Below are 26,267 nucleotides of genomic sequence, written 5' to 3'. Positions count from 1 at the left end.
CCTCACGATGTAACTGCTAATTGTACCAAGCAGATTTCCTCCCTACATGAGCCATCTGAAAAGCAAAAATATAATGACTGCTTTGTTGTAAACAAAATTTGGACACCTCTGAAAATATTTCAGTCCTTCGGGTCAATGCAGAATGCAACTGTCTGTAGTAAATTACATGCAGCTGTGTTGTAAAAATAAATTGTGCCTACACAATAAAAGGCACATCACACAACAATAATATTTCTGTCCTATATTCACAACATGTCTCTCATGTAAGTTATGTTTCAGATGCACTTCAAGTGAAAATGATGCTGGTAGTAACACCTGCATTACCACAGACAAAACTTACCATGAACTTCTTCATAAAAATACATGTACAGAACTAATATTTTACAGACAGAATGGCTTACTGGATTATTCTAAATATGGAAGCCAGTTGAACAAAGAACCTGACAATAATATCTGAGATTTACAAAACATCCAAACTCTTGTTACAAAGGAACAATCTCGCTAAGTCTGATCTACACTAAATAGAAAGATGTTAGCACAATATTTTAACATAAGTGTGACAGAATGGGACTATATCAGCATGACAAAGATCACACAAACAAAACTTATAAAAATAAACATCTCAATGGTATGAAGCAATCCACAGCATAAATAACACTAACTATGAAGTATAAGACAGATTCAAGTAACTCTGTACAAAAGTTGCACCAAATCATACAGTAGAGTATCAAATATTACAACAGATCAACAACAACAAAGCTGCCATAGAAAGCATAAAACACTCCTTCACAGTCATCACCACACGATTAACAGAGGTAATCAAATGTCTTCTTTAAGTTAAACGTACACCAACAATTTACAAAGACAGCAATCTCTGCCCTGACCCGCCCCCCTTCCATACCCATGAAGAAGAACATTATATCACAATTCATTCATTATCCCTGTCCCTCCCATCCAGGACAAACTGGAAGAAAATTTACTACTGCTGAGCCTTTACACGCTTAACAGTTCACAATTACAGTACATTCTGACCTAAGAAAAATATTAACTACAGCCTTCCATTAATAACATAGTAATAACACAATACTTACACTCTGCTGCGATCCTCCCCCCCCCCCCCCCCAACCCCCCCTTAGCGTGCAAGTCCGTGCGCGCGCGCGCACACACACACACACACACACACACACACACACACACACACACACACGCACACACACTCTTTACAAAATGTTTCTGGAAAGTGCTCTACTTCTGACGTAACACAGTGAGGTTCAATTAAAATGGACAGAACAAAATACAGAGAAATAAAATACACTTTTTTCTTTAAATTACAAATTTATTTACATGATAAATTTGGATGGCGATTATACCATCAAGGAGATGGCTATTCAATGTAGGGCTCTTCCCTACAGTAAAGGAAGAAAACAGTTGCAAGACTGAGGAAGTAAGAATAATCCAGCACCATGGCAGCTAGAATATATCAGGGCACACAGCCCAATCCTGTTTATCTTTGCATGCCCAGTACTGTCCTTGATACATATGGAAAACATTGCCAGTGAATGGCTCCTTCTCTTTCTTGAACCACACAGGCTCATATGGAGTGTACGGACGACCTGCAAAAGGAAACAGAAACACACTGATCACTCAACTTAAAATCTTTTAGATGTATATTATATCACAGGAACATTATTATTTGTATACAAAGACTATTTATGAAATTAGAAGTGGGCAATGTATGTGCAAAACAAGATATAGATAAAAATCAGCAACTTCAGTGTGACACATGGGGAGATTTTTTTTAGTAACATTAAAATAAGGGGTAATGCAATCAATAAATAATTATGGACCAGAAAAAATCATGTATGCGATAAATGTAGATGCAGATGACAATTCCAGCTCAAAATGTGAAATTACCTAATACATGCATTTTGTAGCCAATTACATCCATACTATACTGTTAGCAATGATTTTAGAGAAACTCCTCAAATCATGGGCTTGAGGGCAGCAAATTTTTCCTGTAGAGGGGTAGTGAATTTTTCAATAACTTGACACTAGCCAAAACAGCCTTGCTATGTTGCTAGTGAACATCTGAAACCAAGGGGAACCTATAGCCATTATAGGAGATATTTGACCATTACGGGTACAAGAAAAAGAGGCGAATACAGAACAATGAAACAAGCAAATAACACCAACAACCATAAGTCCAGAAACCAAAGGTTTCACGGGTACAGCTATGTTTACACCAGTGAGGTGTAATTACAAAGTTATGAACTACTCTCATTAGATTTTATCATCATTGTGGAAACCTATGTAATGGTACATAGTGCCTTTGACAAAGGCTCCCAGATTTCATGACTTGAACCTGTTGAGTTTTCTTTTGTGGGGATACTTAAAAGTTCTGTGCATTACAGCCTTGTTGATAGAGTTGATGACCTCTGAGAACAAACTATGGATGGTCATCAATGCATTCAAAACAAGTCTGGGACTTTAAAAGTACACGGGCGTTGATGAGGAAATATTCTGAAGCCTGTCTTCATGTGAAAAGTGGATATGTGGAACACTTGTTCTTTAGAAACACACACACACACACACACACACACACACACACACACACACATTTGTCTTTGGCCCTGAGGCTGGACTGCAACAGCACCTCATGTGAGAAACAATCTGGCATGGATGGTGAAGGATGAGGATCGGGAGGAGTGTGGGGTGGGGAGGAGGAGTGATAGCAGGGTAGGGCTGGGGAAGATATAGTGCTGCTTATGGGAGCATAAAGGGATGTTGTGTGGACAGAACAGGGCTGCGAGGTGCAGTTGGGAGGCTTGGGTGGGGGGTGGAGGGGGGGGGGGGAGTAAGGAGAGAAATAGAGGGGGGGGGGGAAAAAGACTGTTGGATGTGTTGTTGGGGGTAGAACACTGTTAAGTGGAAGCAGGGAAGGGGACAGGTAGGTGAAGGCCAGAGAGTTACAGGTATGTAATATATATTGCAGGGAGAGTTCCTTTGCAATGCAGAAAAGCTGCTGCTGGTAGGAAGGATTCAGATGGTGCAGGCTGCGAAACAGTTTCTGAAGTGAAGCATCCTGTGTTGTGCAGTATGTTCAGCAACTGAGTGGACCAGCTGTCTCTTGCCCATTGTTTGTCAGTAGCCTTTGATGTGGATAGACAGTTTCTTGGTTGGGATGCAGCCAGAATGCAATGGTGTCGTGTTGATTAGAAGCAGTCATTTGGAGTGATATGGATGAGTGGGAGGGGAGGGGGAGGAGTCAGTGCTGCCTGACAGAGCGTGCAAGGATGAGATGGTGCCAAACAAGTCTCTCTGGTGTGGCACTGGGAGGCTATGAGGGAGGAGGGGCAGGGAACAGGGGCAGAAAATGGGAGCAGCAGAAAGGAAGAAAGAACAGCTGCATTGGCAGTGAGCAAAATTCAATGAGGGTTGGAGAAGAGAGTTGGGATAAACTGTTGGGTGGAGGGTGGGCAGTATTTTACCATAGGATAAGCCTGTGATAGCAGGCTGGGTGGGTGTATCAGGCAGTTCTTGCACTTTGACCTTCACAGGGATAGGATCCCTGCGACAAGTGGTTGGGTTTTTGAGTGGTGTAGGGGTGGACTAGGTTGTTGTGAAGGTTGGGCGGGTGATGGAACACACTTTAGGAGGCATGATGATAACTAACCAAAGCCCTGCTGAAGGATATGGTTCAATTTTTCCAGTCTGGGCTGGTACTAGATAATGAAGGGGATGCTCATTTGTAGCTAGTTCTTGGGGAGTGGTTGGTATATGGCATGGGAAATCTGTTTGTGGGCTAGGTCTGGGGGACAGTGCCTGTTTGTGAAGGCCTTTGTAGACCTTCAACATGCTGGGCAAGGGAGTTTTTGTCACTGCAGATATGCCATCCCCAGATCAGGATGTATGAGATAGAGTTTTTGGTGTGGAAGGGATGGCAGCTGTTGAAATGCAGGTACTGTTGTTAGTATGTGGGTTTAATGTGAACAGAGCTGTTGACAGAGGAAGCAAAGAGAAGGTGGTCAGCATCCAAAAAGGTGGTATAATGTGTTGAGGAGGACCTGGTGAAACTGATGGGACAGAAGGTGTTGGGGTTGTAAAGGAGTGAGGGGAGCGACGATAGGGTGTCTTGGCCACGTGGCCAGATCATGAAGATATCATGAATGAACCTAACCAGCACATTGGTTTGGGGTTTTGGGAGGCTAGGAAGTTTTCCTCTGGATGGCCCATAAACAGGTTGGCATACGAGGATGCATATGCCCATGGTTGTGCCGCAGTTTATTTGTTGCAAACCTTCACTTAAAGGAGAAGCAGTTGCATGTTAGGAAAAGTTAGTGAGGTGCATGAGAAATGAGCCACAGGGTTTGTATTCCAAAGGACAATGGGAGACGTAGTGTTCAATAGTGGCAAGACCTTGGGCTTGAGTGATCCATGAGGTGATGGGGTGGAGATGGTAGAGAGTCGGTGAAGGACGTCATTGGTATCTTTGAATGGGAGGCTAGATTTTGGGCAACTGATTGGATATGTGTTGGTCAATGAGGGCTGAAATTCTTTCAATGGGGGCCACAATCAGCAGCTAGATTGGGTCATTTGCGATAGTTGGGTTTATGGCTTTTGGGGAGCATGTAGGTGGGCATGTGGGCTGCCATAAGTCTGAGAAGAGAAATGGATTCCGGGGAGAAGTTTTGGGAAGGTACTAACTAGGCTTTAAGCAGAGTTTTGAGGTTATGTTGGACTTCTTGGATGGGACCACTCTGGCAAAGTTTGTAGGTGGAGGAGTTAAGACAATGGGCAGACGCTTTCCGCCAGGTAGCCACTGTGATTCGTAATGACAGTGGCGGAACCTCCGTCTGTATCAAGGATGATTAGGTCCGGATCTGTTTCGAGGTTGTATGTGCCTGTCCTTTCTTCTGCTGAAAGGTGATTGTTCTTGGGAAGGGACCTGGGGAAGGATGGTGAGGCCAATTTGGAGGACAGATTTCCTGGAATGTGGCCAGGTGTTGGTTAAGTGGGACAGAGGAGAGAGGGAGGGGAGGATTGTAGTTGGACTGCGGTTTGAACTGGGAGAGGCAGGGTTAAATGTTTGAATTAGGTAGACTTTGGTTGGAGGGATTGGTGGAAAAGAACTGTTTCCATTGCAGGGCTCAGGAGAAGCAAAGTACGTCTTTGACAAGTTGAACATGGTTAAATTCAGGTGCAGGGCTGAAAGTGATGCTTTGGATAGGACTAAAACTTCTGTGGGATTAGTTTTGGTTTGAGATTTGGTGGAGTGTTAGTAGGGAGTTTTGGGGGATGCAGCAAGTTGAAAAGGTCAGCTAGGTAGAGTCTGGGTGCTATGCGGGGTTGACGAAGAAGAACCTCATGGATCATATCTAACCCCTATCCTACAAAACATGCTAGATTTCAATGGCTGCTTCACAAACCGGGCAATCTGGATCCTCCCCTACACCACCAGCTTTTCTGAACTGCGCAGGTGGGAGTTAACCTTACAACACATTCTCCACTTCCAAAATCAGTGCCCCCCCCCCCTCCCCCCCCAACCCACACAACGTAAGGTAACCTACTGTCCCAACGGCCTCCACTCAATAGTTTCCATCCACTCTGTCCTCCCAATTTCCCTCTTCGCTGACCAACCCCAGATTCCTGTTTCTGCTCGACGTGACTCTACTGCAGTCTGGTAGCAGCAGCGGTAGGGAGCAGTCATGAATGCTCGATGTGCGCTTCTTATGTGGATGTCCTTTTCTGAAGAAGACTTTGGCTGAAAGCTAAGTGCGTAACAGTCTTTTTGTTGTGGCAGTCTGCAACTCTATGTGTCATCCTTATGGTGAGTAGCAATCTATCCTTAACACAATATTGTTGATACCCCAACTGGGACTTTCCATTGTTTTATTTCCAACAGTTATTAGTTATTTGGTTCTCAGGTCTGCCATGGGACCATGTTGAGTAAATCTCACAATATTTCTTTGAGGAAACTGCTCGGCATTGTCTTGTGTTTGCTGCTGATTACCGACGGCACATAGCAACTGCCGGTGTCCTAGAAGCAACAAGTGAGTGTTAATATCTTAAGACTTTTTTTCAATAGAGCGGCTATTCCAAAAATCAAGTGAAGAAAAGGAGTCCACTACCATTACAGAATTCTAGCCATACTTTTACAGTATTTCCTCAAGAACTAGAGGTCCCCTAACAGCCAACACTGGATGTGTCTTTTTGGGTTCTGTCAAAGATGACTGCAACCTCAGGAAGCAAGGCGTATATGAGATTACATGTGAGTGTGGAAAGTCGTACATTTGCCACACATTTCATGCAGTGAAAGACCAATGTGAGGAGGAGGAGGAGGAGGAGGAGGAGATTAGTGTTTAACACTGTGTCCACAATGAGGTCATTAGAGATGGAGCACATGTTTGGATTAGGGGAAGGGCGGGCAAGGAAAGCAGCCATGCCTTTTCAAAGGAACCTTCCCAGCATTTGCCTTAATCAATTTAGGGAAATAATGTGAAACCTAAATTAGGATGTAAGATATGAACATTCATTTGTTTCTTCTCACTACCAAACTTATCCTTTCATGCTGTGTGCTACACACCAGGAAATATCTTAACATTATTGTAGCCACATTGTTTCAGTGTTATCTTCGCCCTGTTATTCCGATTATACGCAGAGGACATCCACTTTCCAGTATTTGCAACTTAATTAAATACAGATGTTTCATTTTATATTTTATACACACAATGAACATAGTGTATTTGCTACAATCAATGTGAGTCGATTTCAATTGACACAGTCTCTCTCATCAACTGCCATGCCATGAGTTTATTCCATGTACTGTATAGCAAAGGGTGAGCAATAGACAGCCCACAGTTGGTTTCAATCTGGCTTATGCAAGAAATTTGTGGGAGAGAGCGCAAGGCACTCGCATTGTACTCTGTCATGATACATTGCTGGATACTGGACATTCTGTTGTTCACATTTTTCTAGTTTTGCTTTGGTAAAATATAAGTGGTATACATAAAGTTCAAGAGATCTATGCTTTTAAGATTTAAAAGCGAATAAAGAAATGATGCCTTAATTTGTTTAGTTTTACGTAAACAACTTATACCCATGAGACCAGTCCTCAAAAATATTTTTGGGAAAATATTTAAAAGATCCTTGTTTAAAGTCTTTGTGGATATTATCATCCTAATTTCAACAATTCCAATGACCTGCCAGTGGCCAAAAACTGCAAAATTACTACTCTCAGCTTGGCAAACAGGGACTGCCAGTCTCACTGCCATATTTTATTTGTATAAATGCTACTTACTAATTTTTGTCCATCATTGATGTATTAGAGGGCTGCATCTGTTGAAACTGAAGGTAATTGGAAACTTGTATCATGACGATGTTTCAAGATGCTTGGCAGCCCACCTTCAGATGTTTACATTTATTTATGTGTAGTGAATATTGTTTATTTATTAATGGTTTTACATAATTTACAATGGATATTTTTAAGATGGTTATTGTAAAACATCGTAAGTAAATAAACAATGTTCACAACACATTAATAAATGTAAAAATCTGAAGATGGGGTGAATGTGAATGAACTAAAAAATTTCATTTGTTGGCATGTCATGTCAGGAAAGAGGCGCCATTTGTGATGATACATTACCCCATCAACATTAACGTTTCAGGCTCTAGCTCTATAGTTTTGACTTTACGTGCTGGGAACACTACTGTCACATCACATGATAAAGTCAGCCCAGTGATCTTTAAGTACGTATGTAAATTGGGCCCACAGGTCACCAAAGATTTTCCATGCCTGGTGTAGCATAGCCTCATGTTAAGTAATTTAATTACTGTGTTGTTTCTTTCAAGTAATTGATTTTTTTCTGTTGCAGTTTTAAGATGGAGAACTGATGTTACCAAAAGAGATGGGAAAACACTTTCGATGGGAGAGAAAGTTAAAATCCTCAAGAGAGTTAAGTTCATTGTGGAACACATGTTGTATCAACAAAGAACTTAAGAAATTCTGTGTCTATGCTACATACTACCATAAAAAACAAAGACTATTTTCGAAAGTATAACAGTGGAGGAGGAGGGGGGGGGATATAGAGGAGGAAGGGGAAATACAGTATAACCTCGCTTTTGCATTCCCGAAATTAACATTTTCCTGCTGTTTTTTATCGGTCCCGCCATATTTTGTAAGCCCACAATGTTAATTTGCACCTCATTTTGCGTCAACATATTTATAGTTTTCCCGCGATTTACACATTATGAAAAAATGTTTGTGGAGAAAGAATGACACTGGCATTATGTTGGCCATCCACTAGTGTTTACACATATTACGTGGTTAAGTTTCTTGACACCAGGGCACTCTACTCAGTGGATCTGAACCGGTAATAGTGTAGAAGTTGGAACAATTTGTGCCATATCTCCTGCCACTGCCAAGCTCTACTTGGCATGGTGGCTGATGGGAGTAACTAGGCTCGTTCAAATGAAGATATCATGACCAATCACAACCTTTTCCTAACTGTCTCTACTGCGCAAATGCAATTTCTTGATTGCTGTAATCATCATGAGACCTTTGTTGAACCATATTTAGCGTGTTGCGGCATGTGGCCACTTGGAGCGTTGGTTGACACCATGATTCGATTTGCGTTGCTCAAATGTTTTTAGTTTGAATACAGTGCCAGTTATGTATTTTATTCATGCTGAGCAAAACTTGTTTCGAGAATTTATTTTCATTGTCAAGTGCAGTATTTACGTAAGTATTTTTTGTGATGTTACACAAAGAAACAATACGAGTGATAGTGTGTGTGTGTGCGCATGTGTGTGGTTTTCTACATGACTGATGAGGCACAGTACCTGATGACCTCAAAAGATGACTACAGTGCAAGAGACGCAGAATAACACATATTCAACCACCACACAATATTGATTAACTGAGTTTCTGCCATTGATTTACGTCTTTCCTGCATGATATTTCAACTGTGTGACTCGCAGTTGAAATATCATGCAGGAAAGACGTGAATAAACGGCAGAAACCCGATCAATCAACATGACAATGCCTCACCGGGAAAGCTTGAAGAATTACCACACAATATACTTTGCACTTGACAATAAGAAAAAATTCTCAAAACGCTTCATGGTAAGCATGAAAAAATATGTAACTAGTGCAGTATTTCATTATTTAAAAATGAATAACAGCTGCTGGCTTTCAAAAACATCGATTATAACATATGATATTGAGTCAAACGTTCCCTCTTCCCAAATTGTTATCAGTTCCACTTACATCAGCAGTTTTTGTTAGATAATAAACAAGTCCCTGACAAGTCTTTTGAGGCCTGTTATGTACATATATAATACATAAAGTGCAAGGGGGTATCCTATACATAACTTTTACAGCTCAAAAAGGTATTTCCCCACATTTTAAAGTCCCTTGAATAGTGTATATGTGGGGTTCCACTATGTGCCGGTTATTCCGAATAAATGGAGATAGTGGCCTGATACATTCAAGGAGCATTAAAATGTGGTTTATGAAACTATATATAAAAACTAATGATATGAATATAATAGAGGGAAACATTCCACGTGGGAAAAATATATCTAAAAACAAAGATGATGTGACTTACCAAACAAAAGTGCTGGCAGGTCGATAGACACACAAACACAAACATCACACAAAATTCAAGCTTTCCGCTCCCGGGATTGGAATGACTCCTTACCCTCTCCCTTAAAACCCACATCCTTTCGTCTTTCCCTCCCCTTCCCTCTTTCCTGATGAAGCAACCGTTTGTTGCGAAAGCTTGATTTTTGTGTGATGTTTGTGTGTGTATCGACCTGTCAGCACTTTCGTTTGGTAAGTCACATCATCTTTGTTTTATATATATATATATATATATATATATATATATATATATATATATATATAAAAACTGTTAGTGAATGTCACAATGTCAGATTATATGAACTTATTAAGCAATATAAAGTGAAAGATATTGTCAACATACGTGAGACTGGTCTCTTGCAATGCCCTTCCAAACAAAACACTTGTCTTCAAAAGCGAAAACTACTATGGAGGTGCACACAGTAAATTTCACCTAACAGTAACGCTTGGCACGAACACTGATCACTCAGAAAAAAATTAAACCTTCTGTGATTGGCAAATAATGAAAATCACATTGTTTTAAAAATATAAAAGCACTGCCAATGAACTACAGTGCCAATAAAGTGTGGATGACTTCAAAATTATTTGAGAAGCAACTGCATATTCTTGATGCAAGAGTGGGAACCCACAACAGGAAATTTCTCTTGTTTGTGGATTATCGCCCTGTACATCCACACAACATAGGTTTACAAAATGAGCAATTAAAGTTTCTGCCAGCAAACTGCACAATCAAACTGCAGCTCTTGGATTTGGGCAGTATCCAAGTCTCCAAAACTCACCAGAGAAAAGCCATTCTCCACAAAGCATTAATTTTGCTGGAAGCAAGAAAAGAGCCAGTTTCCTTTAAAAAGTCCATTTTAGATGCTTTGCCCTGTATCGCCAAGGCATGGACAGGGGTTAAGGAGTCCAACATCTCCAACTGTTCTCGGAAAGTGGAATTCGTTCAAGCAGATGAAGAAAATGAATCTGACACAACAGATCTCAGTAATAATGACACAAACTCTATTTGCTCATGTACAGGTACATCTATACTCTGCACACCACTGTGAAACGCATGGCATACAGTAGATCCCACTGTATGAGACAGTTATTAGGGCTTCTTCCCGTTCCGTTCATGCATGCAGCACCGGTAGAATGATTCCTTTGTGTGCACTGTAATTAATCTAATGTTGTCCTCATGACCCCTATGAGTGCGATACACAGGCAGTTATACTATATTGCTAGAGCCGTCAATTAAAGCCAGTTCTTGAAACTTTGTGAATAGGCTTTCTTGGGATAGTTTACACCTATCTTCAAGATTCTGCTAGTTCAGTTTCTTCAGCATCTCAGTGACACTCTCCCACGAGTCAAACCAACCTTTGACCATTCATACTGCCCTTCTCTGCATCCATTCAATATCCTTTCTTAGTCCTATTTGTGTATCACACATGAGCAATATTCCAGAATGGGCCAAATCAGTGATTTGCAAGCTGATATAGACTGATTGCATTTCCCCAGTAATCTACCAACAAATCTTAGTCTACCAACAGCTTTACCCATGACTGAGCCTAAGTGATCATTCCATTTCTTATCTACAAAGATACACACCCAGGTGTTTGTATGAGTTTGCTGATTCTAACTGTGACTCACTGATATTATAGTCATAGGATACTACATTTTTTGTTTTGTAAAGTGTACAATTTTAAGTTACTGAATATTTCAAGCAAATTGCCAATCTTTGCAACACTTTGAAATTTTATCGAAATCTGACTGAATGTCTATGCACCTTCTTTCAGACTTCATTATAAATAACGGCAACATCAGCAAAAAGTCTGAGGCTACTATTAAAAGTTCATTAGTATACAACACAAATAGCAAGGGTCCGAACACACTTGGGGGCAGATGCGAAGTTACTTCTGCATCTGAAGATGATTGTCCATCCAAGAAAACATGCTGCGTTGTCGTTATCAGAACATCCTCAATCCAGACGCGAACTTCGCTTGATACACCATATGACCATACTCTTGACTGTATATGTGGTACTCAGTAAAATGAGGACTCAAGAAATACTGCATCTATCTGACTGCCTTAATCCAAAGCTTTCATTACATCGTGTGAGAAAAGTGAGAGGTGGGATTTGCATGATCAATGTTTTAAGAATCCAGGTTGGTTGTCAAGGAGGAGGGCATTCTGTTCAAGATACCTCATCATGTTTGAGCTCAGAATATGTTCTGAGATTCAACAATGAATCAACATCAAGGACATTGGGCGGTAGTATTATGGATCACTTCTACTACCCCTCTTGTAAACAGATGTCACTATGGGACATGGCTTTTGTTTGAGGGACCTATAATAGATTATAGTTAGAATAGGGGCTATCTCAGCCACAAATTCAGTGGAGTCTGACAGCAATTCCATCGGGCCCTTGAGCTGACACTAAAATTTATTTTACTAGTCTTTCCTGTGGTACAAAGATTAAATAGGAGCAATTCTCCTGGGTTTTCCTTTGTAAAAGAATATTTGAAAATGGAGTTAAGCACTTCAGCTTTTGTTCGCTAGTGACTGGACACTAAGTTTGGTGCCACTAATAGCATTCACACATGAGTAGAATTTCTTTGGATTTTGTGAAATATCATTTGACATTAGTCTACTACAGTAGTCACTGAAGGCTTCATGCATTGCTCTCTTGACACCCAAATAAGTTTCAGTCAGCATCTATCTATAGTCCTATGCTTTATTTTATACTTATTATGCCCTTATCTCCGATTGTTTAAAAGCTTCTTTACAGTGATACCACAGAAGGTCCCTCCCCTTATGAACTGTTGTTCTGAGTACATATCTATCTAGCTATCCACTGATGGGTCAACTACACTCTTAAATTTGAGCCATTGTTCCCCTACATTCCCCTGCCCTGCACTGAAAGAGTCAAGTTTATCATTCAAATTTGACACTACTGCTTTTTTTTTTATCAACCTTACTGAACATATATACCTTTCTACTAGTATTAGTTGTCATTTCTACTTTGGTAATCGTTACTAACACAAATTTCGATGTGGACCTCCTTAAAGGGGTTAAGTCTATTTGTTGCCATTAGATCCAATGTATTTCCACCATGGTGGGGTTCTGAACTATCTACTCTTGGTAATTTTCAGAGAAGGCATTTAGTAATGTTCCAAAGGACATCGTGTTATGCCCACCAGTAACAGAACTGTAATTTTCGCAACTGCCTGTAGGATGATTACAATCTCCACCAATGTTTACTGTATGATTGGGGAATTTATATACATGCGAATTGAGGTTCTCTCTAATATTTTTTGTTAGATCACGAGATGAGAGTGGATGATACAAGCAGCCAATTACTATTTCATGCCCACCCCTGATACAGAGAATTGCCCAAACACACTGACAGTTCAATTTCTGTCTCGGTGGATTTCAGTTTCTTGTCTACTGCAACAAATACACACCTTCAGTTTACATTAGTTTTTCCTTTCGACACACACTTAAATTTTTGGTCCAGTACAAGATTTCCAACAAAATGGCAACAACATTGTCACTGTTGAAAGAGGATCTGTTGAAGATGTGACTGACTTCCCTGTACAGGAAAACAGCAACAGTACAGGAAGTGAGAGTTACAGTGATGATGACAGTGAGGTTCCCTCTACTGCAGATGTAAATGCAGCAGTGAAGACAAAAACACACACACACACACACACACACACACACACACACACACACACACACACACAGGTTTAACTTTTGCAAGCTTTTGGAGCCAGTGGCTACTACTTCTGGTAGAGGAATTGAAGGGGAAGGAAGATGGCTGAAGAAAAAGGACAGAGGTTTAGGGAAAGGGGTATGGTTCAGAAAATTTACCCAGAACCCCAGGTCATGGGAGACTTACCAGACAGGATAAGAAGAAGAGAGTGTTTGTTGAGGACTGCACCAGACGAGATTTCAAAACCTGAGAGCTAAAAGGTGAAAGACAGGTTAATATGCAAGACAGAGATTACCCATGCATGATGTTTTAGTAGTAATCTCTGTCTTGCATATTACTCTGTCTTCCACCTTTAAGCTCTCAGGTTTTCAAATCTCATCTGGTGCAGTTCCCAACAATCAGTCTCTCCTTCTCATCCTGTCGATTAAGTCTCCCCTGATCCACAGTTCTGGGTGACTTTTCTGAACTGTACCGCTTTTCCTACAAAACCTCCCCAGTCTTTTTCTGCGTCCCTCTTTCTTCCCCTTCCACTCTTTGTCAGAAGAAGTAGCCACTGTCTCCAAAAGCTTGAAAAGTTGAAACCTTTTTGTGTGCGTGTTCCCTGCTGCTTGGTGATTAGATTTTTTTATCTATCCATTTATTCCTGCTGCCGATGAAGACATCATAGCTTTCCATTGTGTTTATCAACTAGAAGACAACACTGGAAAAAGTTCACCAAAAAATTTAGAACAAACCACAATTTTGGGTCTTTTGTTAAAAATAAACTTGTTTATTAATGTTTTATAAAATGTGTGCTTAAAAGGCTAAAGTGTCGTATTGTGCCCTCCCCGGGAATCTTTGCTGTGGCGACAGATTGATCTGTATCGTAGCCCGACGTCTTGGCTGATTTGCAGTTGACAATTTGGATGCGAGTTGGCGAAGCCACGGAATGTGAAATATAGGCTGTGGTAACAGATTGTGCTGTAGTGTAGTGCCATATTTAATGTACTTTACAACATTTCACACACTTTCTGTTACAAAATCTAAAATGGCTAGATAAATTCTGGGTAATACGTACATCTGCTGACATCACTTTTGCAAGAAAAGTTACACTAAAAATGATGCGTTTTGGAGACATCTTTAATGTAGTGTACATTTTAGCTGCATTTTTCATAGGCTGCTAGTGTAAATACTAAAACTGCCAAATACAGAACCTTATCTTCGCAAACACGTAAATCAACAAAGCACTTGCTAGCTTTGCATAATTTTTAGTGTGATTTGTTGTGCCAAAATGACAGAAAATTTCACATCAGCTGCTAAATATAGTACAAAATACAGATAACCTTTATCAGATGATAAACAAGTCTCTGATGAGTATTTCGATGCCTATTATGTACACGTATCATACATATAAACTACAAAAATTCAAGGGGCGGACCCTGACCTTATACATAAATTTTACTGCTTAAAAAGTTATTTCTGGTATTTTACATTTTCTTTAATTTTACACCATTTACTTTAAGTCCCCTGAAAATGTAAAAACAGGGTTTTACCATATATGCATAGTGAGGGGTTACAGTGTTAGTCATTCATTTGTCACAGTCATTGTTGATCAGGTGGCACTCAGAAGGCCAGTCTGTGTGCCCCCTGTTTTGATTCTGCACACAGTAGCTATGTTGAGTTTAGAGGTGAACAGTGTTGTAACATTCACTGCAGGGTACAACCGTGCCTCATCAATGAGTACATACTCCTGTGGAACAACATCGGCCATTTGAACAGGGCCTTATCGATGGGTTACTGCATTTGATGAGCATAGCATGTTGGTGGTGTATCGCTGCTTTCATCAGTTGTCTGTGGATCATTCCCATACCAATAGATCATGTTCTGGACATCCGTGTAGTACAGATGTACGACAACATCAATGCACTGTGTGAGCACATGGTGGCCGAGCAAACATCATTCAGAGAAGAAATCCGAGCACCTGTTCCACCTGCTATGTCACCAAGGGCCATAGGAAATATTCTGCTTGCAGCAGGACTAAGAGCGTGTATCCTTCTGGCCAGGATACTGCTGACCCCATGATGCCGCCAAGCACAGCTAATCTGGTGTCAAGAAAAGAGTTCAGTGGAGAGTGGAATGGTACTCTGTTCTCTTCAGTGATGACAGCAGGTTCTGTCTGTATGTATGTGATGGACATACATATCCACAGCATAGATCTGGTGAGCAGCCTATTCCAGAGTGCATTCGCCCACAAAATACAAATCCCACCCCAGGCTTCATGGTACAGGGAACCATCGGTTACATTTGTCAGTCACATCTGGTGTTCCTCCACAGTAAATTAACAGTGCTTGCTACACTGTATAGACTGTTATCCTTGTGCTACTGGAATTTCTTCAACAGGAAGTAACGTGTGTTTTCAGTAGGGCAACGCACCATCACACATGGTTCCTGCTATACCCTGGCTTGCAAGATCATATCTCTTGCCAATTAAACATGTATGGGACATGATGCAATAGGACATGTGTATTTCATTTGGTCTTAACTTATCATATACTCCAACATTGATGCACCTGTCACATCACTTGTCAATAAAATTACCTTGTTCTTAATGGTGCTGCATCACCTCCCCCCCCCCCCCCCCTCCTCCTGCCAGAAGGGTAGTTTCTGTTCTCTGATTGTTTTAAAAGACAAATTATTTCAAGATATAATTGCAACTTTTAAGGGACCTTTTCTACCCCACACCATTCTATAAAAGGGATAGAAAATGAGGGTTTAAACACCCCATCAATGATGATGTCATTAGAGGTCAATCAAAAGTTCAGAACATGAATGGAAATCAGCCATGTCCTTTTCCAAGGATACATCCTGGTAATTGCCATGTGTGGTGTAGGGAAATCGCAGAAAATCAACATCTAGACGGGCAGATGGGAATTTTAACCACTGTCTTCCTGAATCCAAGTCTAATTTATTAACAATTGGGGCACTTCACTTAATCATTCTATAAATAGGATGCCATTGAAATGAATGAGGTTTATCTGCAAGATATGACCCATCTAGTCCCAAATATGGTAATTAATATGAAAAAGATTCTTACTACAACTTCTGTAAGCTGATATTGGAAATATCTAAGTAACTAACTAACCGTCTGCAGCGGCTTTCTCAGCTGCTGATTCTCGCTGCCGCATAGCATGCCTCTGCTTCTCCTCGAGTCTTAATTTTTCTGCATTTGCCTCATCCCAACGTCCTTCTTCCATCAGCCGTTGGTCAGGTCTATAACGCGAGTCAGTTGGTGCCACACCTTCCTCAGGTTCATTTAGTTGGCATGCCAATTCTGTGAAGTTGTAGTAACGCTCCGATTCTGGACTGAAAAAAAGATGTGAAGTACGTTAATTTCAACAAATCAAAACAACTGCAGACAACTTTAATAACTTACAATAAACGCCTAAAACTACCACTGTTAGTGCAAATTAAACTGAAAATAAGCATTCTGATTATTAATTTTATTTAGAAACAAATTATTTAAACATTTGTAATATTACTACAGCTCCTTTAGTAAAACTACATTACTGCCCCTATGAGTGGAAATATGTGGAATGAATACCACTGTAATTCCTGACCCTAAACAGGAACACAGAACAATCTTTGTAAGCTTATAAAGTAAGTGTGTGAGACAGTAACTCACATTTTGCAGCAGCCTATTCACACATAAATCACTAAAGAGGAATTAAAAAAATAAATACATAAAATTAAAAAGAAGTTGTAGCTAACTGGGCATATCCCTAGTTATCAGGCAAATAAATGTAAGTAGTGCAATATAATACCATCAAACAACAGAAGCATCCACGAACTCTTACTGTAAAAATGGCTTTTACTTATTCATTTGATTTCAAGAGTTTTGTAACTTTAATTTGTTGTTTACACTATTTTCTACACATTTCCGTAAGTGTGTTCATAGTAGTGTAAATGTATGTCAAACAAGGCAAATGCAATCTGTCACATGGTTTCATGTACTGGAGTCACAGAAATATTATGAAAAGGAAAGCTGCTACTCATCGTACAATAAAAGTGCTGCGTCACAGATAGACACAACAAAAAGACTGTCACAAATCAAGCTTTTGGCCTGTAAGGCCTTTGTCAAAAATGGACTGCGCGCACACCCAAACACACAGTCTCGGGGAACTGTAGCCTGAGACTACAGTTGTGTATTTGAGGTGTGTGTGTGTGTGTGTGTGTGTGTGTGTGCGCGCGTGCGTGCGTGTGCGCGCATGTGTGTGGTGGGGGCGTGAGCTACTTTTGACGAAGGTCTTATGGGCCGAAAGCTTTATATTTGTGCTGTGCCTATCTGCAAGTCAGCATATCTGCTATATGGTGGTAGTAACTTTCCTTTTCATAATATTGTCACATTCCATCCTGGATTTTCCATTGTTTGGAGTCATAAAAATATTTCTAAATATTTAATGTAATTGTAAGCTATGACACTATGTATAGACACTATATCCCAACACTGAAATTTGTTGCATACTGACCACATAAACTATGATTTCTTAGTACCTATTTTCGAACTTGTTATAAATAGACATATGGACTGGCCATCACTTACCTTCTGAGAGTGCTTAGGCGTTGCACCTCCTGAAGGTAAGTATTGGTCATTATAGTGTGATTAAAATTACTCAATAGTTGATACTTCACACGGAGATGGTTTCAACCAATCAGAATGTTCAACATCATGCCTGAACCATTTGTCGCTGCCAAAGTGCCACAACAATTGGTCAGTTCACTTCCAATTTTTTGGACAGCATTCTTTCTTGATTTCTTTGGATCCCCTATCATGGATCTGGCACTTTCATTTTGTATTTCATCATACATGATAACCACACCAAAACAAACAAACAAACAAACACACACACACACGAATGCTAATGAAATAATACATTTTATACACAGCAATAACTAAACACCACAGGATACTTCCACACAAGAGGCGATTCAGTGTTACATATGCAGTTATCTTAATCACAGAGACTGACTGACATTCGTACAACATTCCTTGGAACAGATTTTTTGAAGGCTGCAATTCATTATTGCGACTGGGTGGTCACAGTCAAGAACATAAGAACTTTACTCAATGGTGAACTAGAGTGCAATGGTTAGTGTATTGTTTTGCTGTGTCGAACGTCGTAGGTTCGAATATCGTTCCATACCACGAAATTTACCCTACATCTAATCAAAAGAATTTATCAATTTTATTCAGTTAATTGGTTTAAAAGTAATTTTTTTAATTTCTGATTCCCTGCCACGTGATTTTCTTCACTGTACTGACTCTTATTTGCTCTTATTTTTTTACCTGTTATTCTTTCTTTGTCTGGAATCTGCCTTGCCTATAATCTGTAGCCAATTACCAATGAGGACTGCTCATCTGTTGGCAACACAGCAGCTCATGTAGCCAGTTAGAGGATAGTTTCAAGTGACCAATGATGTAAGAAATTACAGTTTGCTTTCAGTACTGAAACTGAATTTGTTCTTTCTTGAGCTTGCTCGTAGGGATTAGCTTTAACAGCAGTGAACAAAGTGATCATAATTTCATTTCTGCCACAGATTGTTGACCACTGCTTTCTGAGATACACTGCATATCAAGAGGCTGTGGTTAGCTTAAGACAGGTGTTGAAATTCAAGGCTACAAAATGTGTCTTCTGCGCTGGTCAGTCATTGGTCGCTTAAAATCAGCTGTTAACAGAGGAGCTCCCATTTCTGACATGTCTCACAGCCGTCACTTCCAACATTGTTCCGTGTTATATGTTAATAGCATTTTTGAAGTGACTTGCAGGGTTCTTGTGTTACCTGCGAGTGGTAGCCGGCGACCGACATGGCAACACCATGGCGGCAAAGTGTCAGGCACACACACACACACACACACACACACACACACACGCGCACGCACGCACGCACGCACGCACGAGTGCGAGAGAGACCACAGCCTCTCGCAGTTGCAGCCAGATTGCAAGCAGCAGCACATGATAGGAAAGGCAACCAGGTGGGGTTAAGGAGGAGACTGGGGTGGGGAGGAGGAGGGATAGCAGGGTAGGGCTGAGGAAAATATAGTGCTGCTTATGGGAGTGTGCAGGGACTAGATGGAGAGGAGTGCAGCTGTCAGTAGGTTAGACAGGAGGGGGTGGGGGGGTGGGGAGAGACAGAGAGAGAGAGAGAGAGAGAGAGAGAGAGAGAGAGAGAGAGAGAGAGAGAGTAGTGGAAAAGGAGAGAAGTAAAAAGATAGGGTGTGTTGGTGGAATAGAGGGCTGTGTAGTACTGGAATGGGAACAGGAAATGGGCTACGCAAACATAGGCTATAGTGCAGGGAGAGTTCTCACCTGCACAATTCAGAAAAGCTGGCATTGGTGGGAAGTATCCAGATGGCACAGGCTGTGAAGCAGTCACTGAAATGATGAATGTAGTGTTGAGTGGCGTCTTCAGAAACACGATGGTCCAGTTGTTTCATGGCCACAGTTTGTTAGTATCCGCTCATGCAGGCGTCAAGGAACGTGACTTGTTGGGTTGAGAATGACCAGGTGAAGGAAATGTGGGAGAAGGTGTTGAGGTTCAGGAGCAATGTGGATAGGGTGCCCTCACACTCAATCCAGATCACAAACATGTCATCAATGAACCTGAACCGGGTGAGGGGTGTTTAGGAAGGATTCCTCTAGATGGCCCATGAATAGGTTGCCACAGGATGGTGCCATGTGTGTGCCCATAGCCATACCCTAGATTTATTTGTACGTAATGCCTTCTAAGAAGAAGTAATTGTAAGTGATGATATAGTTGGTCACGGCGACTAGGAAAGAGGTGATTGGAACCCATCAGGTACTGCAAAGTAGCAGTAAGATCATGGCCATTAGGGGTTTTCGTGTAAAGGGAGGTGGCATCAATAATGACGAGCAGTGCACTATGTGGTATACGAACAAGTACTGTGGAGAGTTGGTGGAGGAAATGGTTGGTATCTTTTATACAGGAGGGTAAGTTGTGGCTAACAGGCTGGAGGTGCTGGTCTACAAAGGAAGAGATTTCCTCAGTGGGGGCACAGAAACCAGCCACAATGGGGCATCCTGGGTGGTTGGGTTTATAGACCTTAGTAAGCATTACATTAGGAAGCATTAGAAGGTAGGAGTGTGGGGAGTGGCAGGGGTGAGGAGAGAGATTGAATCCTCAGAGAGGTTCTGGTATGGGCCTAAGGATTTGAGGAGATCCTGCTGGATTTCTAGAATGGCACCACTGTGGCAGGAATTGTAGTTGGATGAATCTGACAGCTGGCAGAGTCCTTCTTCCAGGTAATCCTTGTAGTTCAAAACAACTGTGGTGGAGCTTTTGTCAGCAGGTAGGATGATAAGGTCCGGATCAGTTTTTAGATGGCAGATTCTTGTTCCTTCTGCAGGTGTAATGTCAGTTTGCATGTTGAAGGATTTGGGGAATGATGGTGAAGCAAGATTCGAGGTTAAGAAATTCAGGATGGTTAACAGAGGGTGTCTTTGGGGGCAGTGGAGATGGATAATGGTTGGATGGAGGAGTGAAATGAGTCAGGCAGGGTTCAACATTGGTGTTTCATTGAGTCTCATTGGTTAGGTTGGTGGCAAAAAATGTTCCCACTATAGGGACCAGGAGAAGGTCTTTAGAAAGTCCTGTATGACTTAATTTGGAAATGGGTCCAAAGGTGAGGTCTTTGGAAAGGACTGATATTTCTGCCTGCAGGGCTAAGGATTTCAGAGGGAAAGTGCATGACTGCTTTTAGGTCTGTTTAGCTTCTGGATTCTGTGTAGTGGTGGTGGGAGGGAATTTTGGATGGTGAGATAAATGTAGTAGGTCTTTGCTCTTGTAGACCAGCACCTCCAGCCTATTAGCCACAATTTACCCTCCTATATAAAAGATACCAACCTTTTCTTCACTGACTCTCCACAGTTACTGTTCCTTTACCTCACAGTGCCACACTCATCACTACTCAAGCTACCTTCCTTTACACTAACATCCCTAATGCCCATGGCTTTACTGCTGTTTCCCAACACCTGACAGTTTCCAAACCACAACCTCTTTTCTGGTCATCATGACCAACTATAACCTCACCCACAATTACTTCTCCTTTGAAGGCATTACCTACAAACACATCTGGGTTACGGTTATATTTTGGGCACACATATAGCACCATCCTATGCCAACCTATTCATGGTCCATCTACTTCCTAAACACCCAGAATGCCAAACCCCTCACCTGGTTCAGATTCACTGATGGCATCTTCATAATCAGGATCGAGAGTATGGACGCTCCATTCACATTCCTACAGAACCTCAATAGCTTCTCCTCCATTTGCTCCATTTAGTTCTACTCAACCCAACAAGCCACCTTCCTCGATGTTGAGCTCCACCTCAAAGATGGGTACATCAGTACCTCTGTCCACATAAAACCTACAAACCACTAGCAATACCTCCTCTTCAACAGCTGCCACCCATTCCATACCAAGATCTCCCTTCCATACAACCTAGCCACCTGTGGCATTGCACCTGTAGTGATGAGTGGCCCCTCTCAAAATATACTGTCAGTCTCACTGAGGCCTTTACAGATAGTAATTACCCTTCCAATGTTGTACATAAACAGATCTCCCATGCCTTGGCTTTCCCGTCACCCACCACCACCCCAAGTCCTATTGTCTGGCCACAGAGAAGCATTTCCCTTGTGACCCAGTACTGTCCAGGCATAGAGCAACTGAATTACATTCTCCGTCAGGGTTTTGACTACCTCTTGTGCCCTGAAATGAGAAATGTCCTAACTGCTATCCTTCCCACCCATCCCACAATGTCAAATGAATTCACAATTGCAAATAAGGACTACTATCAGCTGTAGAATAGAACAACGACAATGAAAGTCTGTGGCAGATTGGGACCCTGAAATTGGATTTCCCGCTTATGTGTCTACCATGGTGGACGACATATGAAAGTTTGGTTTTGGCCAAGAGTCGTGCACACATAGCCAAATGGTAAGGTGACTGCTCACGATAAGCGAGAAATCCAGTTTAGTTTAGAGTCCCGGTCCGGCACAAATTTTCATTGTTGTCATTCTGTTCAACAGTTGATGATAGTCCAGTCCTTATTCACATTTGTGAATTCATTTGATGTGTTTCATAACAGCTTTGGTTGCCACAGTGCATGTTTATTGGAATTTAGCTTCATAATCAGAACAACACAAGCACTACAATATCACATCCCACAGTGGTGTTCTGTAGCCCACCGAACCTACACAATATCCTCGACCATCCCTAACACAAACCCTGCTCCCAAACGCTTGCCTCATGGCTCATGTCCCTATAACAGACCCAGATGCAAGACCTGTCCTTTACATCCTCCCAGCACCATCCACTCCAGTCCGGTCACAAACACCACCTATCTCACAAAAGTGTGGGGTACATGTGAAACCAGTCATGATCTATAAGCTAAGCTGCAATCACTGTGTTGCATTCTACGTGGGCATGAAAACTAACATGCTGTCTGTCCCACCAACAAACTGTAGCCGAGAAATGACTGGACCACCTTGCTGTTGAACATGATGCCCAACATGACATTCTACCTTTCAATGGCTTCTTGAAAATGTGCCATCTGGACATTCCCACCCACACCAGCTTTTCTGAATTGCACAGGTGGGAACTCTACCTGCAATATGGTCTATGTTTGCGTAATCCTCTTGGCCTCAATCTTAGTCAGTCATTGTCCTTACCCATCTAACCCCTTTCCTGTTCCTATTCCAGCACTACACTGCATTCAGTCTTTATTTCTCTCCTTTCCTGCTACTCTCATTTTCTCCCCACCCTCCGTCTAACCTCCTGACTACACCTAGCTGCCCTACCCTCCACCACGTTCCTGCATGCTCCCACTAGCAGCACTTTATCATCCCCACAACCCTAGCCTGCTATCCCTCCTCTTCCCCATCCCAGCCTCTTCCTCACCCCGGTTGCCTTTCCCATAATGCGCTGCAGTGTGTGTGTGAGTGTGTGTGTGTGTGTGTGTGTGTGTGTGTGTGTGTGTGTGTGTGAGATTGTGTTTTTGTCCTATTTCTGGAAATGGCCTTGTAAGCCGAAAGCCCTCTTTCCGACAGTCTTTTTGTTGTGGCTATCTGCGACTCACCATCTCTGCTATATGATGAGTAACAACTATCCTTTTCATAATATTGTGAACTTACAAGAATGTGTTCAGTAGTGCAAACCAGCAGGAGGACATGGATATTGCCCAGTATATACGCAATAGTATGAGATTTAGTATACCAACAAATGCAATCAAATGGTATGCCTGCTCTGTGTGTGTGTGTGTGTGTGTGTGTGTGTGTGTGTGTGTGTGTGAGAGAGAGAGAGAGAGAGAGAGAGAGAGAGAGAGAGCGCGCATGCATGCTCATCTTTACTGCGGACAGGAAACACACACCATTAGTGAAAGAGTGTGTTGTGTACATCAACCATGGCTGTGACAATGCCACATTATGAAAAAGCAAAAACGGATGTGTACAAGGAATTGGGACCACCTAACTGTGAAATTACCAAGAAGATGAAGCATTCAGGCACAGTGATTGACAATTTTGTTAGATTGGGTGCATGGTATGGATGGAATGTAAAATAAAGGCACAGTAGAAAATTATCCGAGGGACCGAAACAGTTATTTCTGCACAAAGAAAGGGCAATAAACCATTATTCTTCTCACCTTGTTGCTGATTTACAGTTACATGTAACTCATGGCAAATTTTGTTACATGACACACACATCTTGCATTCAAGAAACAACTACAGGAACCAGCTCTAACACCCAAACATAAACAGGCTGGATTAGAGTTAGCTGAAAAACATGTCATGGACTTCAGAATTCGGTGAAGGGATGGTCAGTGATGAGAAGGTTCATTTAAATGGGCAAAATGGATTTCAATATTATTGGCATAATCTCAGAACAGAGCAGCAGATAAGAATGGGCAGAAATTTTGGTGGTGGAAGTATTAGGCTTTGGGAAGATATCTGCGCTAAAAGTAAATCACACATTACTTGGCTGAAACTAAAATGAACAACAAGATGCTAGAGACAAAACTGATTGAAATGTGTGAGGGCATAGGGGATGTAAGTCTACTGTTTGAACAAAATTATCCATCTGTGCATGCTATAGCTACAGCAGAAAAGTGGTTTGAAGGTAAAGATATTAATGTCTTACCCAGTCCTGTACATAACCTGGATTCGAACCCTGTGAAAAACCTTTTGGGAATTCGTGCAAGTCATTTTTATCACAATGGAAGACATTTTGTGAACTTATGTGAGCTGAAAAGAGCAATATGAGAAGAGTGGGCATCAATTTTACTGCAATAATTACGAATCCTAACAAAATCAATGTCTAAGAGAATTTTTGAGGTAATTAGGAATAACAGAGGATGGGCAAAGTACTAACAATGCAATAACGCAACAGGACAGTAAGTGCCTTTATATGAGTTTCCATCCAGAAAATGCAAAAACCTTGTGTTACTTGTTATGAAAGACACTATGTAATTCCATCATGATTGATTGTCTCTTATGTATCAACTACTTTCATAATAAATTTGATACATCTACGCCTCAGATACTGTGCTATTACTTTCCTTGGAACTCTGCCTTTATACTGATTTCCACCACTGTATCTGTGAAAGAGATACTGACAAGTAACAGTGAGAGGTACTTGTCCAAATCTACAATGCTGTGTGTAAAGGTAAATATAAATTATTCTATGATGGACTGACAGTCCAGTTCAGATCTGTTCGTGTGTATTGAGTGTTGAGTTGCCCACAGTTGCGAGAATGTGTTTTATCTTTGGAACGTAAGTGTTTAATTAACTAAGATATCAGAACCCACACTCAATTTCAAACAGGAGGGGTTCCTATTAGCTTATTGACCTACATCAAAGACTTTTAAGTACAGAAGCTAAAGCTGTCTTCCAGCCCGAAGGTTAGTTTGAACACCACAGTGCTTTACTTGGAATGGTCCCATTGGAAATGGTATGCCCTTTCACCCCTCTGACCTTTGAACTTACTTACATAGCATATTATATGGGGACCTACAATTGGCATAGTCTCTGAACAATGGCACTACTTGGCATTTTAACACACACACAAATGGTTACAAGAGGTGAAAGAAGCAATAAGGGCCAGAAAAAAATCCTAGGTCTGATCTGAGATTGAGCCCTGGTCCTTGGGACAGTCACCCACCAAGTCGTATTCTAAGATTATATTGAGTAAATCACCCAACCACATGTCAAACAAGATGGAAGTGGTTTACTATTTCTTTCCCCACTCTACAATTGCTTTCCACCCAGTCATGGCAAGTAATTCAACTCTTCACTAATTTTCACATATGAAGTGACCACAACCATCAAATGGGTAAGGTAGTTCACAAGCACTCTTAATTTCTTCATTAAAAGTCTTTTGTTCTCCACATCTTAACAGACATAGTTTTCTTCATTTGACGTTTACATCTGGCACATCCACTGTGAGGTCCATATTAATGGAGAGACACAGTATGTGTCTTGTGTTCTATGAAAAATTGTTCCACAGTTACAAATGGAATGTACCAAAGTGCATGCTATTATAAAAAGCATGAAGTTTTCCTTCTTTATTCCATTTACTGTTTGAACTCACTCAGTAGAATGGAATGTTCAAAGAGACAAATGATTACAATCTTAGAACAAGGATAGTCCCAAATTCTTTGAAATTATCCAGACTGATTCAGACCAGTGAGATGACCATCAGATTCACTCAGTATGAGTACTTTTTAATATTTAGGGATCCAGAGTTATACTGCACCAACAAACAGACTTTCCATACACTTATCTGGCCAATATTGTGTTGCATTAGAAGTGAGGGTGATGCTACACAATCAATATATATAATGACTGGGACAGATTACTATAATATTATAACATGAAAGACA

At 41.1% G+C, this 26,267-nt stretch overlaps 1 protein-coding gene across 2 annotated transcripts in view; it reads right to left on the bottom strand.

Annotated features, from left to right (window-relative positions):
* Positions 1–1,315: 1,315 nt before the first annotated feature.
* LOC126419269 (oxysterol-binding protein 1) overlaps positions 1,316–26,267 on the bottom strand; it is a 297,237-nt gene continuing 272,285 nt past the window's right edge. For both annotated transcript variants that reach the window (XM_050086426.1, XM_050086427.1), the window contains 2 exons: positions 16,456–16,676; positions 1,316–1,613 (listed from right to left, as the gene is read on the bottom strand). In XM_050086426.1, the coding sequence (XP_049942383.1) occupies positions 1,471–1,613; positions 16,456–16,676 (364 nt within the window). In that variant the 3' untranslated portion in view covers positions 1,316–1,470. The remainder of the gene's footprint in view (positions 1,614–16,455; positions 16,677–26,267) is intronic.

This window comes from Schistocerca serialis, chromosome 9 (assembly GCF_023864345.2).
Source record: "Schistocerca serialis cubense isolate TAMUIC-IGC-003099 chromosome 9, iqSchSeri2.2, whole genome shotgun sequence".
Lineage (NCBI taxonomy): Eukaryota > Metazoa > Arthropoda > Insecta > Orthoptera > Acrididae > Schistocerca > Schistocerca serialis.
This window is presented reverse-complemented; position numbering and strand designations above follow the sequence as displayed.